The sequence below is a fragment of the Tachypleus tridentatus genome, chromosome 13 (genome assembly GCF_004210375.1).
Source record: "Tachypleus tridentatus isolate NWPU-2018 chromosome 13, ASM421037v1, whole genome shotgun sequence".
Lineage (NCBI taxonomy): Eukaryota > Metazoa > Arthropoda > Merostomata > Xiphosura > Limulidae > Tachypleus > Tachypleus tridentatus.
The window spans coordinates 194,005,538-194,025,161 of NC_134837.1; the positions used below are offsets into that span (position 1 = coordinate 194,005,538).

A 19,624-nucleotide genomic window follows, 5' to 3' on the forward strand; every position below is an offset into this window, starting at 1 on the left:
GAAGGTGGGTGTGTGGGGGTTCAGAGCTTAAAAATTATTTTGGGTTAATTACTCGACCATATTTTGACCAATTTGCATGGGACTTGAGTACAAGCACCACACAATAAGAAACAAATGTTGAACCAGCACATCTTTTTTTAGTAATTACAAGGACTCAAGATGTCATAAAAAGCATAATTTTTATTTTTGGATCTTCTGACAATTACTTCACTGTACTTCAGCAGTTTTACACAGAATTTTATACAAAAGGTTTTGTTTTTTGTTGTTTTTTTTATAGATTCCATACTTGTACATACAAAAGAAAAAGCGAGTCATATCCATCTTTGGTCATTTTAGGGGTCAAAAGGTTAAATAAACCCATAATTTAATCTTGTTTCCACCAATTAACATAAAATTAGTAGAAAAATACTTTTCTGTAGACAACACACATTGATAAACAAAAATATTGAACTTGCCCATTATGGGGAGACACAAAGATACCACAAAAAATGTATAATTTTAGGATTTTTGTTTTACAATTACTTTGCAGTATTTCATACGATTCGGCACAAAGATACCTCACAAAACCAACTGAAACAATATCCTGTTAAGAAAATAAAAATAATGAGTGGGGCAAGATGGATTTCAGTTGAATGGTTTGAAACTCAGTTAACTAGATAGAAATTACTGTTTGAGAAGATGAAACATTCTATTTTAATGATTTAGTAATCAGGTAAAAGTGTTCAATGAAATCAGGATTATGTTTGTTTTGAATATTGTGCAAAGTTACATGAGGGCTGTCTACTTTAGCCATCCCTAATTTAGCAGTGAAAGACTAGATGGAAAACAGGTAATCATCACCACCACTGCCAAACTCTTGGGCTACTCTTTTACCAACAAAGAGTGGTAACTGCCACAGCTGAATGAGTAGGCATGTTTGGTAGGACTGGGATTTGAACCTGTAACCCTCAGATTGAGAGACAAGCACCCTAACCACCTGACCACGCCATACCATCAGGATTATAGGCCTAAAATTTCAAATATCCAGCCCATGTTCATTTAAGGCAATTTTAAAACACTTGAGATGTTCACTATAAAATATCACATATAAAACACAAAAGTCATGAAAATACCTCTGTGAGGACAGTAAATCTGGTAATAATTTTCTCTGTTAACCTTTATTGGGTCAACTGAGAGAATATTGCTGATTCTTATTAATTAGACCCTAATAAACTAAAGCCAAATTTCTAAAAAAAACAAACGTGTTAAGACATATTATACAAAGTATTTTGTCTTAGAATATTAATGTTGACTTAGAAATATATCTACCTTAACAGACAACAAAAGAATATTAAGTCTGCAAATGTAATTATTTAATTTCCTTATTGTAATGATCAATAATGAAAACCTAAATGTCGTACAACAAAGTAAATTTGAGAAATAAACATTTGATTAAGCTAAAAAACAAGACCTTTTATTGCTAGTTTAATACTTTTAAAACACTTAAATTACACATACGTGAATTATGTAACCCACAGTATACATTACATTACACAAACACACACACATGTACTCCTATATAAATGAAACATTACATAAAATGCAGTTGCTTTTTGTCATAAATTTGATATTTTACAAACATACTTACTTTCCACTGAGAATGTCATTTTTTATTTGCAAGCACAGCTGATATCTAAAAGTAAAATAAAAATGTATAAGACCAACCAACCAATACTGCCAGAATACATTTTGAAATATAAAGTTTTAATTAGTTGTAAAACCAAGCTTTATTTTGAAATGGAAATTTCTTTTCCTTTTTCATGCACAGGTTTTGTTTTTCAATTATACAAGTTCCACAAAAATAATATATATATTAGAAATATAGATACATATATTACTTGCTTCAATACCCAATTCATTTACTTTAAAAAAAATTTTGTACATGAACTGTTTTAATTCTTCTAACAATATCTGAACTTTATTGTTAGAAACAGTTTTCATACTTATATACTTTATTGCTGTGCAGTACTGAAAAAAATGAATGGCTAATATTATAATTACATATTGTTTACTTAACCCTGAATACAATGAGATAAACCAATCTTTGTATGTACAACTAGATATCATAGGTTCACACACACAAGACAGAATAAGATAATCATGTTGAAATGTCTTCCCAGTGTTCTGTTTATACTACTTTTATATGCCTGACAGATGATTATTAGGTTACTATTTTTGACTTGTGCAATACTTATCAGATGGCTAAACATTCTTTTGTTCATGTGTTTATCCAATAACAATAATTTATATTTCACATGCAGTGTTGTCTTAAACATAATACACTATTATCGACACACTGTTTTCTTTTGCTAGTAATTTCTACTTGAGTTTACCATGGTTGGAGGGAACAACCACTATTAGAACTTAACTGGTTTTAATACACCGTGATAAGTAATACATTTTGTATTTGGTATCATAAATGAAAATACCACTGACCTAGGAATACAATCTAGCAGAGATCAACCAACCAAGTCTAAAGTCCCAAACAAGTCATGCAGAGGAATATCCTAAGTACAGCTTAGAAAGGCATAATAAAAATCTGTCTGTAACTTGCCTTCAAAACAGTTTACTGTCTGCTAATTCAAGATTTTTTTTTCCCATCCCTACTTCCAATTCTATTTGAAAATATGCATACAGCTTTAATAATAAAAAAAGCTCTTGAACAGTCATTCTTTAATATCATATATTTCCACTTGACTTTTCATTATAATGGACTTAATATTATCCAATACTTTATAGATTTGTTACTCGAGATACTGGCCTCAATTTTAAGAGATGAAAATGAGTGTGATTTTCTAAACATTACATACAGATGGTAACCAAATGAATTTAAACTTAACTTATATTTAGTTTAAAAACCAATCAAATAACTTGAATGCAACAACTTGTTTGAGATTACCTTGTGATATCTTCCTGAAGTTGTGCTGGATCTGGTGGGTAGAACTTGACCTCAAACGAAAAAATCAACGGCTGGTCTGCAACAGTGAAACATTCAAGGAATTAATCAGTTTTAACTTACTGTTTTCTAAGTGTACAATATTCAACTTCATTTTTTCTATAATGTTGGAAGACATGACAGAAAGTTACTCTGGGGTTTCACATTTTCCTTTATACATGCAGAAAGGCAACAAATTGTTGATCTCCTATAGCCTCATCCACAATGAATGCACATACAATGATATATAATACATGACCATTGGTACGCATACATATTATATTTAAGGTTTAAAAAAATTTGAAACTCATCTGTAACAGATCATGTCCTGTGGTTTAGTCTCTGTGTGTATATGTGTGTGAGCACATGTGAGAGAGTTTATGGAAACAAGTTCTAAATATTATTGACAAAAGAAATTTGAAATTTTGTTTTGAAAACATTAGAAATTTTCCTAATTTAAAGATTGAAAATAAAAATTAACTATTTCAGTAAATAATCATAACTATAAATAAAACAAATACATTATATACTTTTAGTACATTCGACATATTCCATATTCATATACTGTAAAGAAATAGGTGTAAACTTACTTTTCAACTGTTTGAGTATTCCTTTGTCAAAATGTAACCAATTCTGTAAGTCAAGAAAATAAAAAACAATCAACACTGAGTTAAAAGTATATACTAGTTTTGAAGCATTGTGTCACATGGCAGCAAAAACATCATTCTATACATTAAGAAATTTAGCAAATATCACACCTCACTCTCCAATAGAAGTTCCAGAAAAATTAACTTTTTCATAATTCATGTTTTGGTACTTAGAATAAAACTTAGTTTAATTTTTGATTCACTCAAGAAATTAAAAGAATGCAGAAAAAGAAATTATATTGTGACTCAATAAATTAAAAATAATCAGATATCTTATTCATACTTCCTATTGTAAAAAGTGTTCATGATGTTAGGAAAACATGTTGGGTTTGTTAATACAAAACTATGATGCCCTATCAATCTGTGTGCTTTTGAAAGGTGGGTCTTTCAAAAGCACTTGAGTTTTAGATATCGTTTTTGCACTTGAAAGTAAACAAGAGTTAATCCTCAATAGCCATGGTACATGAAATTCTTTTAGGCAGAATTAGAGTAAATTAATCTACCGTTTTTTTTGCTTGTTAAAACGTTTTATTAGTTATATTTTTGTGTACCAGCAATACCAAGTGTGGGGATTGTGTACATCAGATTAAATTATACTGCTCATCACAATTTTTACCAGCTTATTTTAAACTATAATTTCTTTAGACAGGATTAGAGTAAAGTAATCTACAAGACCTTGTGGGGAGGGAGGGTGATCAAATAAAACAATTAAAAGGGTATGACCTCCCAAGTGCAAAACTGTAATCACCCAAGAGATAATGGAGCTACAAGCTATGAGTTTGCACATGAAAAACTAAGGTATTCTATGAACCACAAAACTGCAGCTGAAAGATATTTTTTATCCACCACAGAAAATCACTTGAATTATTAAGATGTGTATAAATAATTCTATACAAAGGTTTACACAACTTACTCTTGCTTCATCATGGTCTCTGTAAGACAGGCCAAAATAATCCTTTTCAAGAAGATCCAAATGGCTGCAAACTTTATTAAAAAGCTCACCTCCTCTGGCTTTTTTCTTTAAAAAAAGCCAAAAAGATTCATAACATATCAGCTCTTACTATAAAATAATTTCAAACTTAAGAAATATTTCTTTTCTGGATGACAAATGTATTCAGCAGATCTGCACACAATATTATTTAAAAAATGTCTTATGGGAGTCTTAAGTGAACAATACCATTCTAGAATGACAAAGGTACACTTGTGTGTTCAAACAAATACACATTAAAATACGAACATACACAGTTTATGACTAGAATATACAGCTTAATTCTACAGAAATGTACAATAGGTTAACAGTTTCAACTGGTGACAACATACATGTTTAAGAGATCTATTGAAGGCAGAAATTATTTAAGTGAGATATAGAACTGGAACCATTAATTTATATACGGTGTTAAAATACCCTTACCCTAATTCTGATGTATTGCGACATAAATTGATAAAAATTAAACTTTTCCAACTTATTACAGTTCACATCATGAGAGTCAAGAAATTTGCTAAAACAAAGGGTGTAAACTACTGTTATATCTTTAGTATCTCACTAAGCCTGAAAAATCCTATTACAATTAGATGCATTTCAAACTAGGGAAAGCAGAAGTCATTACTATAATAAAAGAACAGAATAGTACAGAAATTGTAGATGTCTCAAAAATTACCCACTGGGAAATAACTAAGAGGATGAGTGAACTTCATATATTATTCTTCCTTACTACTTAAAGTAGACAAGTTATAAGATATGGAAAATGTTTCACTTGTACTGTGATATGCACACATAAAAGCATCATCAGAAATGTTGTCAAGTGACTATAAAACAAATGTTGGACAATGTACTTACATCAAGCTGGTACTCCACATCTGATCCATCTAGAAGTCTAACTCTAGCAATGACTGTGTTTCTGCTTTTGGTTGGCGACATTCTTGTAGAGTCAGCAGGACCATTCTCTTGAATCCCACTTCCACCAATCGGTGTATAAGGTTTTTGGTTTCCCTGTTCTCCTTTATCTTCTGCCATCACCTCCAGGGTTTTCACCTACCTTGATACATGGAAAAGAAAAATTAACGTGCCAAGCAACATTCTACAGCTAGTAACATACCAAAATGAAAAAGCAAATAGTACATGAATTTATTATGGACTTATTCAGCATGTTACATTTCACGTTATTTAAATGCAATCTTTACATTCCAAATAAACTGTTAGATTTCTATTTTTCAGAGTGCAAGAAAAAACAATTACAAACATAAAGAGAAGAAACTAAGACAATTATATAAATAGGTGCAGTTAAAGGGGATGGTCTGCAAGGCTTCAGCCATACCATTTATAATGAAATTTTCAAATTTATTCAAAAATATATAAGAGTCAATCTACTCAGTTCTAAATCTAATATTAAAAAAATTTTAAATATATTATTTCTGACATTTTTCAGAACCATTATAACATACATGAAAGACAGTTATATCACTAACAAACTACTGGTTTGAAACTGATTCCTTCTTAAAAAAATCATACAATCCACTTTTTAAAAAATGTCCAAGTCAGGAAGATTATATTTATATACAGCATAAAGTTTTCGCATGTAAGAATTTCATGATAAAACAGCTTGAGATGAAAATCCTTAGTGTACAATAATGAAACTGTACATTAGTATATTAGCTCAGAGAGAAATATTGGAAAAATCATGTTGCCACAGTAATACTTGGCAACCACTCCAGACTTTTCTATCAACCAATAAACCAAGATATGCATCATGCTCCTGAAAACTGAATAAAAAGCCTTACATAAACATAGAAATTATTGTACAAGATATATCAAACCTTGGCAAACTGTTGTAAACAGTATGGAAGTACAGACAATAATTTCTTATATTCAAACTATAAATGGAAGCTATTAGAGTATAAATATATTTTTTTTTATGGAAAGCTTTTTAATATTCTATATTTTGAGCTTTTGTGTTAGAGGTAAAGGATAACATTGATAAAAAGTTTTGTTCGATGTCACCAGAGGGAAAAAAATATGCATTTGTCCCAGCCATAAACACACTCATGCAAGGGTGGCCAGGTATTGGAATGATTGCTATGGTTCATCAATCATAGAGTTATTAATGTATTAAACTAAAGTCTCTGCATGACAGATTTGTTTCATCATACATTGGAATCCACAGTACACTGAATAACCAAACTGTATGCAAGGAAAGCTAGTGATTTCATTGTAAGGCACATCCTTACACACTGAATCATTTATAGCAGATATGTAAAACACCATGCTTCATAAACATGTACATGTTCTCACTGAACTCTAACAAGTTAGAGTATATCTACTGTTACTCAAGGACAATCTTTCAGTTAAAGTGTTTATTTACATTTAAGTCTTTCAAGTGGCAAATGACCTTTAAAATCCACAAAATGATGATGTAAATACACTAGAATAAAAAGAGAATACCTGTTTGCCAGCATTAAATTATGTCATTCACTGACCTACTTTCTATTTAGGAAGCTTTCAGAACATAAATATTCCACTACGTTTAAACCTTACAAGAGTTACTGCAATAAGGCTAATAATTTAGTATATTAAGTTTAAATGTTGAGAAAACCTAGTTACTTATTGTCTGTATCTAATAACCTAACATATCTTTTATAGCTTCACTTATTTACACGATTAAAATTTCCAACATACTTTCCAAAATGTATCAATTTCAAAACTGTGTAATTTGTCATTCTACGTTATAGTGCAATGAATGGATAGAATGGTAAATTTAAAAAATGTAATCAAAATTAATATCAAACAGTAATTCTTTGCCTCCCACTAGTACAGCTGTAAGTCTACAGATTTACACTATGATTAGGGGTTCAATTCCCCTCAGTGGGCTCAGCAGAAAGCCCAATGGGGCTTTGCTACAAGAAAATGCACACATACTTTCTAACCTGTATTGCAGCTAGAGTTTGGTAAAAATTCCAAAAAAAGTTAATTCAAGTGTAGGTTAGGTTTCTATTTTGAATTTATAGCTAATGTATTAAAATTCAAAAGAAATAGGTGAAAGCTACTAAGCCTTGCTAAAGGAATTTCTTAATTAACTCATTTTATTTTTACCTGACAAAAATGAGGCAAGTCTGAGTAACCTCGATTTACACTTGGGTTAAAAACTTCAAAATTTACCTATAATGTAACGTGCACAGACCTTTTGGACTTCAACGCTGTTTCTGCACATCCACCCACTCTCAAAACAACTAAAAATTTATACCCAATCATTTACTTATCAGGAAATCATTAATTTTTCTCTTAAAGCTCCTGTCAAGAGCAAGCTTCCACTATTGTTGACAGCACCTCACTCCTCAAGTCAACTATCCTGTTAGAAAAACTATCTTAATTAGAACCATAATCTGTGTTTTCAAATTCTTAAGTGTGTTCTCTTACCATATTATCTTCCTGATATAGTAAAAATAGTTTTTATTCTATCAGTCCCTCAGATAATCTTAAAAACTTGAATAATGTCACTAGAATTTTCCTAATAACCCCTCTGTAAACTCTTATTAAAAAAACATTCAGAATAAGATGACAAAAAAATGTAAAGTGTTCCAAGTGAGGCCTAAATAGTGATTTGTATAGAAATAATTACCTTATTCAAATTGAACTCAGTATGCTGATAGATATACTCAAATTATTTAAGCATTACTACTACCTGCACAGATACCTTAACGTTTTGAGTGACTTATCCCACACTAACCCAATTTCAGAAAACAAAATTTTAAATGCTGGTAAAAATATCCAAAAATTAAATATGAAGTTTTTAAAAATATTGACTGATTCTCATTCAAAACACAAGTTTCTAAATATAATGTTCATATCTGTAGTTTTATGAACTTCATCTATGCTTGCTTAAGAGTACAGAACTTTTGTTTAGAAAACATGGTGTACATACATTGTAGATGCTTTTACTTGCTTGTACAGTTCACAAGCCAAAAAAGTGTTTTCAGGCACATTTAACAACTATAAACATCTATTATGTAACATGGTGGTATAATTAAATTGCAATGGTAAATTACAAAGAATTATAACTTCACCACCACTAATTTCTTACATAATCTTCATTCTTGCCTACTATACCAGTGATTCTTAAATACTACTGCTACTGTACAGTGACAATTGTATATAATTATCACATTTACATCAAACTACAACCTACCCACTAATATTCAATGTATGTACTACCATTCATTGAGACTTGTACATGTACAATGTCAATTATTAAGGAATGGAATGCAAAACCATGAAGCCACAAAAACAATTACTATTTAATCTTTCCAATTATTACATTTAAGCTTCTTATCCACTTGTATGTGATGAATTCTCAATGAGACAAGCACACCCAACAGTACATGTACTTGTTACAGTTAATTTAATACAATTTAACACTGGCTTGTACAGAGGACCTGAGCATGTACAGGGGACCTCAGCTGTGTACAAGGGACTTGAGCTGAAGGGCCAGACAAAAACCCAATCTACTGATGTCAAGTTAATTGTTTAATCTGTATAAAGAGGACAAAATATTTGTAGGTTCATTTTAATGTATATACATTTTCCACTGATGAAAAAGTTATAAAAGTTGTACATACCCTGTTTGTATATGCATACATCTTTGTTCAAGTGTAACATTTAAATTTTGTGGATGTCCCACACCATGCAATAAAACTTTCAAAACTGTACACATTTTTTTTTAATGGAAACATTCCTTTTTGGTACTAGAATAATATTAACAGTTTAAAAAAATGTACCTTTCAGAGACTTTTTTTTTTCAGATCAGATGAACAAAATCTACATTTTAAGATTAATATTCAATATTGATGGTATCATTTACTTGTTTATATTAATGGTTTTTATTTCTATTAATTTTGATGTTGCAGCATGGTTTAGAATGCATCAGTAGTTTGAAAATATGAAACAATTACAAATTTTCTAAGTGGTTTCAGATACCACACATTTACCTTTCCAGTTGATTTTACTACATAATGTTCTAAACAAAACACTTGTGCTATTAATAAGACAAAATATCTTGTTATACAATAATCATAGACAAACTGTTAATGACTAGTAACACACATATATGGTATTTGGATATATAAATTTGGTTTATATTTGCATTAAGTACATCTTAAAAACTTAAGTTTTCAAGAATCAATGTTCCCTCATTAGCTACTTAAGCTTGTATAGTTCCTTTACCTGTATTTCAATATTCCCATGTTTGTCTCTCATTGTAGTGTTATAACAAAACTTTTATAATTTGGATCATTGACAGATATATAAGCACTGGAACAATAGTTTCTACATATATCCAGCTTGGTGTCAGTGGTGTGTGTCATTAATTATTTTCTTGTTCTTGTAACTACATTATATATGGTATGTTGTTCAAATACACGTTTTCTAGCATATAATCCAGGTTTGTAAGCTAATAAGTACTGTCTATATTGTAATTGTCTTTGTTTTTAATTAGATAATTATATCAGTTTTAGGCTTTTTGTTTTTTGTCATTACAGTAATAACAATATATAACACATACATACTTCAATCTTTTAAATTTTCACACTGGAAAAAATACATGAAATTAGTAAAGCATGACAAAAACCTAATTAGAATATAAAGTAGTGGCAAATTAGTCCCTAACACTCAATACATATCTTCAGCCCTAATTTGAAAAAACACACTTAACAATGTCACATTCAAAAGACATGCTTTAGACAGATGGATGAAGTGCATTTCAGAACCCTATCCTCCAAATTAACTACCAACAGGTTTTACAAAGATGTCTTTTTAGTTTCAAGTTTAAAGGCTTTTGTATGAATACTTCTAATAACATGACCATTTTTCCTCATTTTAATACTGGTGTTTATGAAATACAGATGAAATGCACAACATTTTGTTCATTACTTTGTTGCTGTTAGACTTGTTGCTTTTTTTTTGTATGTCCTTGAAGAGTAGGTAGGTGCCAGAAAGTTGGAAATCAGCTAATATAAAACCTCTTTTCAAGATCAGGTGATAAACACTGTGCCAGTAATTATAAGCCTATCACTTTTTATATCATCGGAGGTAAATGTTTTTCAAAGTTGATAAAATATACCTTAAAGAGTCATTTAATAAAGTACATTGTTCATCAGTCAACATGGTGCCATTAGGGAGAAATCTTGATTTGCTAATCTTATGACATTCTCTGAAGATAAAAGTGTGGATTGTTTATCTGAATTTTTAGAAAACATCTGAAAAGGTACTGCACAGAAAGCTTGCTAAAAATCAACTAGGTCACAGTGAAGAAAACATTTGTTCAGTGAAAGAAAGTGTTGTTATAAATGGAGTTCAGTGAAACTGGATAATGTCACAATGGAATAACTTGAAGCACAGTATTAAGGCCTTTGAATTTTTAATTTACATCAATGACATAAATGAATGGATGGTAAATTATTTTAATTTGTTGATGGTATAGAGATGTTAAACAACACTGCCACCTGTGAGGAGTAAGTTATTCCTTTGCAAATGGATTTAGACCATTTGATGGCTTGTGTAAATAAATGGCAAACAGCTTTTAAGTATAAGTACAATACATATGGGGTGTCACAAAGTATAATTTAAGGGAATATTAACATTGTCAAAGAAGAAATGAACCTTGATTTTATTGGTTAATCAGTTTTTTAAGCCACCAAAGCAGTATACTGTTAATAGTGCCAAGGCATGTAGTATTTTAGGTTGTACCTGCAGAAACTGTGAACACAAGTCTGAAAAGGTTATAATTTTATTGTATAGCACACTGGTTAGGCCACATTTAGTGCGTGTTCAGTTGTCTTGGGCTCATTTTCTTGGAAGAACATTGAAATATTTGAATTGGTTCAGATAAAGACTACTAGGAGGATACTTGAGATAGAAAGACTATTAGGGACAGATTAATTTGCAAAACTCATTTCCCTCAAAAAAAGTGTTAGAAGGAACCTTATGCATTTGAACCCAGTTAATTTCACCAAGTCTGCAATCATTGCTCAACTATAAATTTATACATATTGTACATGTACCAAGAAATTTGGCTTTTTTATAATAATATAAAAATGTATCATCCAAAAAGTCAGAAAAGTTTAATAAAGTACTTCTATTAATAATTCATCAGTCAATTTATTAAGCTATTAATTAGTCAGTTTTGGTAAAAGGTAATTTAAATGGTAAGAAAAAAAAATGCTTTTCATCTTACTATTCCATATTTCATTTACACAGCCTCTAAAACTTTCAAAATAAATATTAATTATTTTCAGTAAACTTTTCACTTCAGCTCTTGTTTTCTCTACCCAAACATAAATGTAGTAAAATCATCAATATCCAATTAAACACAAAGTTCAGAAATATGAAATGACATTAATAATACCTTTATTTTTTTCTTTCTTAAATGCATTATTTGTAGTCATATCTTCAATTTCATTATTTCCACAATTTCAACTGTTAATGCTTTCATTTGTTTTAATTTTTATCAATACCTTTTTTCTATAATGATTCTAAATTTTAAAAGACAATTAGAATTACCAATCCTAACATTCTTAGCTTCTACCTTTTTCCACATCTGCTTTCTTTTAATTTTATCCTTTTGTTTGTTTTTGTATTTAAGCACAAACCTACACAAACAACCATCTGTGCTCTGCCCACCATAGGTATAAAAACCTAATTTCTAGCTCTATAAGCTTACAGACACACTGCTACGCCACTCGAAGCTTTTATCCTTTTATTACAGTATTTTGGAATCCCTGGGGCGAAAAGCAAAAAATCAAATCGGAAAGCTTATGGTAGACAAATATTTGTCGCCAAGCAAAAAAACTACATCATGGACTATATGTGCTGTGCTTATTAGTGGTATGGATATCCAGCTTTCAGCATTGTAAGAGTGCATTAATATTAAGAATATAGTATGTGTTCCTTCACGAGTTCCTTCCCTATCAACTGATCCTGTGAAAATTTAAGTAGTTTATACATTAGGTTGTCTAACAGAAAAATTATGTAATTCTTTTCTTTTACTTATTTTCATGAAAACATATCAATATGTATGAAAGCACAAAATGTAGTATGTTCTTTAGATGTGAGGCCATTTCTACAAGAGGACCTACTTTTTCTTGTTAAATTGCTTGCCCCCAAAAAATAATTCATGTAACTTTCAAATAATATTTTATAACAAAAAAAAATAAAGCAGTGGAATATAATGCCCCAAAACAACTGTAATCTATCCTGCTTTCTAAGTTAGTGATAAGTATGTTAAAATAATTCCATTCCTACCCAGACTGATGATTTAATACATGTCAAGTTCTTACACACTACTGCCTTTGTCTGTCAAGATTCCTGTACATTACAATATGCTCTTTCTTTTGGTTATAAACATAACCACCTGACAAAAAGGTGCGAGAGTAATTGCTTTGAAACATTGAAATATAGGTGTTTCTATGATGGGTTTCACAAATTAATTGAAATATCAGCAAACAAAGGCAAGTTAAAATTCTATACTATTCAAGTTGTAAAATCTGAACAGAAGAGATCAGAGAGCAGAAATCTCATGACAGAAGCATAATTATTAAGGCTATTTTAAATATTTCCTTCTGCAACTAAGAAATTAGAACTTAGATAATAACAACATACATTAATAATAAAGTAATTTACAGAGTTTTGTTGGAAGTTAATGTTAATAAAATTAACATTGTCAAGGGAATTTAGTGTCATTGCATCAGACTATTCTTTCTTTAATATTTAACAGCAATAATGGTAAAACTAGGAACAAGTATAAAATTTGACAGATTAAGAGCCATCTTCAATAGTTTTATTTTACTGAACAGGTTGTTGTCCTTTTTGATGGGTTGCCATCATGGGTAATGGATGCAATACATGTAAGGAAAGTCTTTATAGATAAATATTTCAATGTTGTTAAAGACTGGCTTTCAAGTTTGTTTTTTTTAATGCCTGATTCAGTGGATAGTATGGTCTAGATGAACCCTGTTGTCCTTAAATTTTAAAAGTAGAATTTTTCCCTTTTCATTATTACCACTTTGGATATGTCAGTTGGTGCTATTTGGTCTTTGTTCATCATAAAAGATGTGATTAATTTGTGGATAATAAATTAATTCAATAATATTTACAACAATGGCCATTCTTATTATGAATTTCAATTCTTTAAGATTCACAAATTAGGTTTAGCATTGTAAATAATTAATTTTAACAGTATTTCTATATTTGCTAAAACTTGTATTCAATAAGTTTACTTTTTTTCTTTTGGCTATCAGTGTCCTGGTTAACACAGTTAAGATTAGTAGATAAAGTTTCATTTACTGCTCTCAAGTTTTAAGATGTGTTAATACATAATTCTCTTTAAAAGTCTTATCTAAAACTTTCCTAGACAAACTTTTAAACTAGAATGTTTCTTATCTTAATATACATCTATAAATGTTTTCATTTACTTCATTTCTAGACAAGACTCTTGTTACATATAGTATACAATTTGAACACATTCCTGTTAACTAATTTGTCACACAGTTATAGTAGAAAATATTTCTATCACAGCAGAAATAATTGATCATTTTGTTTTATAAATTATACAACTAATTTTCTCTTCAAGTTTATGATTTTACACAAAAATGTTTCACTTCCATCTATAGTGTTCTATGACCAAGAGTTAACTTAGTTTTCTTATTAGAATATCGAACACAAATCAAAATAAAAAGCCCACATATCAATTCAGCCCACACTCCAGAGTAATTTTTCTCAATCTTGAAATTGCACTTGTATTATTTCAAAGGGAAGTCCTGACACACAAGACACATGTAGAACTATTACAATTCACAAACATTAACATTTAGCTATTCATACACCCACTACCACCTACACTTACAACTAAATGAGCATTTCCTTCATATAATAGCTGTTCCAGTATACCATACAAGATGTTTATTAATGTGAATACTGAGATAAAATAGTAGCTTCCAAGCTGTCAATAGAATCAGAAACTTAAAATTTCTCAAATAAAATAAAGTATAATATTTCCTTTTATTCATTTCAATAATTTAAAATATATATTAAATATAAATATATTAGTTTTATCATATGTCTTCCAAATCTAACGTTGTTAAGCACCTGGATATACTTGTGTTATAACAAGTGGGTCAAATGACACACTGAAGAAACATAAAAAGCATTAATATTTAGTGGATACATACCTAGTAATCAAGTGCTTAAAAAGCAATTATATAAATAGGGGTTATGCCAGTCTCTCTTACTGTCTTCAGCTACACCATACAAGCCATTCATTCATTCATTGGAAAAGTTCTATGCTAAGCATGATATTGGCTTAAAAAATACTTTGACACTAATCTCCTTGCTCAGCTGAGCCCTCAATCATAGCATTATGATGGTAAAATTGCAATGACTACCAAATTCATACAGTTAACCCGAATGCTTATCAGTTTAAACTTCATCTTTGATGGATTCACACATTTATTCTTAAGCAAAATGAAAACTGTTTAACCAGATAGACTGACCCCATACTGAAGAGGCTTGAATTTATTTCTAAATCTGCTATTACTACACTTGCCTACATAAAATGTCACTGAAAGCATCATGCTCAGAAACATTTCTAATAGTTACTAAACAGTAGAAGATGTATTAGTTTTTAATCATGAGATACCACAACAAACTTCCTGGTGAAATACATACACCAATCAAACAAGAATCTGACATCACAAATATTAACAATTTCCTTGCATACTATTATTTAATGTTTTGGTTTAAAAGATCATTTAGTTTTGTACATAAAATATAATTTAAGAGTAACAAGAGCCTTATTGGTTCATCTAGGTTATCCTATCAACTAAGTTAAACTATATAAAAACTAAATGCTAGTTTTTATCAGTCAAATAGTTGCAAAGTCTTCCTTTAAATTAACTACATTTACAACATCTGAATGCATCCCATTACAGATACTAACCACACTCTTAAAAATAAAACTATCTTAGCTGAAGCTGATTCCTACCTTTTCAAAAATTGTCCCTTAGTTATATATACCATTCACATCCAAAAAGACCAAAATAGACATTGACACAATTACTTCACTCAACAATCTTAGACCCACTAATTCTTTTTCAAGAGAAAACAATTTCAAAGATCCTAAGCTGTCCCTATATGACAACCTTTCAATTCCAGGTATAATAACAGTGGTCTTCTGAACCCTTTCCAAAAATTGAATATCCTTCCTCATATAAGGAGCCCAAGACAATGTGGCTTAAACAATGACCTACACAGTGAAATTATTATCTCTAGAGACTAGTGTTAAATATTTCAGAAGATGCAACATAAAATTATTTTTGTCCTGGCACAAACAGCATACTCTTTGATGGCTTAACAAGATTGATAAACCAGTAAACCAAGATCCATCTATTTTTCTTTCTCACTGTTAAGGTTATTCCTATAAAAATTATAATGATAATTTAAATTATGATGTCCCACATGCATTATTTTATACTTAGTATAATTATATGTAATCTGTCATTTGTTTAATTCACCAAATATTTTTTTTTCTAAAACAGCAGCAACATTTTCCAACAAATCACCCAAAACATTAATATCATTAGTATATTTAAGTAATTTATTGCCCATTCTTTCATGTGTCATTAATCAATGATAAAGGTACAAATACTTATTTCTGAGGTACCTCACTTGTAACATTGATCAAGTCTGACTAAACTCCACTAACAAAATCTCTCTACTTTCTTACATCCATCCACTTTTCTGTCTAAAGGAATACTGTTTAATTCTTCATTAGTAAAAACTGAAGGGAAAGACAAATTTATTAACCAAGCCATCCCACAATTAGATATTAGCCTTCCTTTGTCCTTTAAAGACACAATTGACTCCCACCATAACATATGCTTACCCTTAATGTATTTAAAGAAATTTTTACTGTTAATTTTTACATTTGTAGCCAACTGTTTTTCATATTCCTTATTTGGTTTTTGTTAATTATAATAACTTTTGTTAACTGATAAATAATGTCTTTTGTTCCTAATGGTTACCAATGAGTGGCTCATTTTACCCATCTGTGTTTCCCTGTTTTCTACCCAACTAAAACAAAATATAGAAACCCCCTTTTCTTATATCTAATTCTTATTTGAATAACAATCATCTAATCTCTTCTTATCTACTTCAGTGTTTCAGCTTTTACCTAACTGAATTCAAACTACCTTCTCTATATAAAGAAAAGTAGCAATTTCTTAACTGGAGTATGTCAACGTTCCTTATATTAAACTTTCATACCCTAATATTAATGACAGTACACATACATACTGTCAAAAATACTGATATACTGAAAATATTTTATTGCAAACATATCAAAATTATAAAAGCCATGAAATAATATGAAACTACTTAAAATTATACATTACTTTTAGCTGCCCAATTTAAGCCATTTTTACTTAACTGCTGTGTTAGCCATTACATCACTGTAAATGTTTAAACAGAGACTGATTTTTTAAAGTCATTACATGGATTTAGTTTGTGTAAATAACTAAATTGTTTTACAGACAGAAGTAACAAACAGCATTCTCCGAAATTACAAAATTAGCAACAGTACTAAGTTTATAAAGGCTAAACCTTGATACTAAAACTCTAACATAAATTAGTAAGTCTACTCCCACTTCAAGTATAAATTCTCTTCTCCATGTTATCTTGAATTACCTTTTACAAGTAAAAGTAAAATTTCAACTGCTCATGAAATATGATTCGACATGATTAATCACTTATTTAATAACACTTAACTTTGGAGTTATCTGGAAGTCAAACTTCAAAATCCAAGATTGCAATAACTTAACTTTTCTGTATGGAGTTCGAAACTAATTCCTTATTCGATTTTTCCTGTTTTTTCTGTCATAGTATTATTATAATATTCGCACACTTATACAACTAAAATTACTATTTACTATTAACATATTACTACTTCCTCCATTCCCACTGTGTTTGGAAAATTGAATTTTAGTTTTACTATTAGGCCTATTGTATAACTATTTAGGTTATTAGTTATAATTAAACTGTGGTGGAAAAATAAAGAATAAAATTGCCTTTTTAGTTATTACGCTTACTTCGAAGGAATACCATTTCTGTAAACATACTTACAAAACTCGTATTCCCAACTTTAACAACGTGAAATGAAAACACTAAATGAAAGTAAAACAAACTCGTTAATGTCAATATAGATCTAACGTTATCATTCAAGCGTTTAGGGCTATGTGTAGGCTTTAAAACATTGCAAGTGCGTTCGATAGGGATACCCAAATACTAGCGAGTCAATATGCTGTAGCTACGCACCAAGTATAACCGTTAAAATCGAGGTACATATATATAGACAATCACCTTAAGAACGAGTTACGAGAGTAAAGAGTCCACCGGGTCGAGAAATAGAATAATCGTCTAACGTCATCTGAAGGGCGTAGCCGCCGACATAAAACAAAAACAATGTTGTTTTATTATTCTAAAAATTACAATTTCTATATTTGTATATTTTATTATGAATATTACTTTATTAACTTTCACAGTTTCGTAATATATTTTACGAAAGGAGTTAACAATTAGAATTATATTGTTCTCCCTGCTCAGTTTTCAGCTTTGTGACGATTCTGGCAAATTTAAATATTAAAAGTTTAAAGAGTATAGCATTGTAAAACAGCTAAGAAAGTACAGTAAGTATGTTAACTTTACTAAACGTTCCCATTTCAGTTTAGTTTCTACTGAAATTTTAATTTGCAAACTTAACTGACAGTGCTAAGTTTAGAACTATTTAATAAAACCAGAAAAAGCAACTTTATTAATCAAAATAGGAACCTAATAGATCTATGCACGTTTGCCAACAAGAAACAAGACTATTTATGCCATGACGATAAAACTTTAAGTCCCAAAACTAAAAAATTCTTTAAAGCCATTCTGTGCTGCTGCTCTGTTGTTGAATAATTGTAAAAAGTTGTCCAAGTGCTTTAAAAATTGGTAGGATGAGGCAATGTTTCGTAGCTCAATTCGTTTAGCTTCTACAGAAGCATTCGAGTAACACGTGGCCAAGCATTATCATGAAGCAAGATTGGTTCTCTTTGATTGACTAATGCTGGCATATTTTCAAGTAGCTTTCTGTGAATTTCTTCTAATTCTTGACAGTAAACCTCCGCAGTGATATTCTGGTCCTGGTTGAGCAAACTGTAATGGATAATACCGGCGACAGACCAACATACAGTGAACATAATCTTTTGTTGGTCTGACTTTGGCTTTGAGAAGTGTTTTGGAGCCTCGTCACGAATAAGCAATTGTGCTTCTTGATGGCAAGAAACACAATTGAAATAAAAATGTATCAGGTCGGCTAGTATGGGTATTAAAACTTTTACTAATAAAGCAACGTTTCGATCATCTTAGGTCATTTTCAGGTTAACAAAAAGGTTAACATTTTTAAGCTATTGGGCAGATCGCTTTCTGTTGTCGTAATGGATCCAATTTTCGTTGCAAATGACAAATCGATCAAGAAATGGGTAATTTCTATTGCGCAAAATCAGCATAGAGAACAGTTCAAAACGGCAAATTTTCTGATTTTCACTGAGTTCGTTTGGAACCCACTTGTCAAGTTCTTTCACTTTTTCAATTTGCTCGGGATGGTCCAAAATTGTAGAAATAGCAATACCCAATCTTTGTGCCATTTCTAGAACAGTTTGGCGCTGTTTTTTTTCCACTAATGCTGTCGTCCTCTGCCCTCTTTATCTTCAACATTCACGTTACCATTACGAAACCTTTGGAGCCAACGCTATATTGTACTGTTCCTTCGCCCTATGCTTGGTTGATATTGTGAGCTGTTCGTGATATGTTATGACCAACTTTAAATTCATGCAAAAAATGATAGTGACTTTTTCCATCATTAACTCTAAGTGTCAGAAATATTGGAAGTAAAATTTTAGAAAAGAATAAAATCACTAATGAATAGAA

The 19,624-nt window shown here is 30.3% G+C and overlaps 1 protein-coding gene across 4 annotated transcripts in view; it reads right to left on the bottom strand.

The window, feature by feature from the left end:
• Positions 1-17,919, bottom strand: part of LOC143240043 (band 4.1-like protein 3) — a 49,490-nt gene extending 31,571 nt beyond the window's left edge. For 3 of the 4 annotated variants that reach the window (XM_076481830.1, XM_076481829.1, XM_076481828.1), the window contains exons 1-6: positions 17,783-17,919; positions 5,459-5,657; positions 4,535-4,639; positions 3,565-3,607; positions 2,939-3,014; positions 1,628-1,672 (exon numbers count right to left, since the gene is read on the bottom strand). In XM_076481830.1, coding sequence (XP_076337945.1) covers positions 1,628-1,672; positions 2,939-3,014; positions 3,565-3,607; positions 4,535-4,639; positions 5,459-5,635 — 446 coding nt within the window. In that variant the 5' untranslated portion in view covers positions 5,636-5,657; positions 17,783-17,919. The remainder of the gene's footprint in view (positions 1-1,627; positions 1,673-2,938; positions 3,015-3,564; positions 3,608-4,534; positions 4,640-5,458; positions 5,658-17,782) is intronic. The other variant, XM_076481831.1, reaches the window with a different exon arrangement.
• Positions 17,920-19,624: the final 1,705 nt, after the last annotated feature.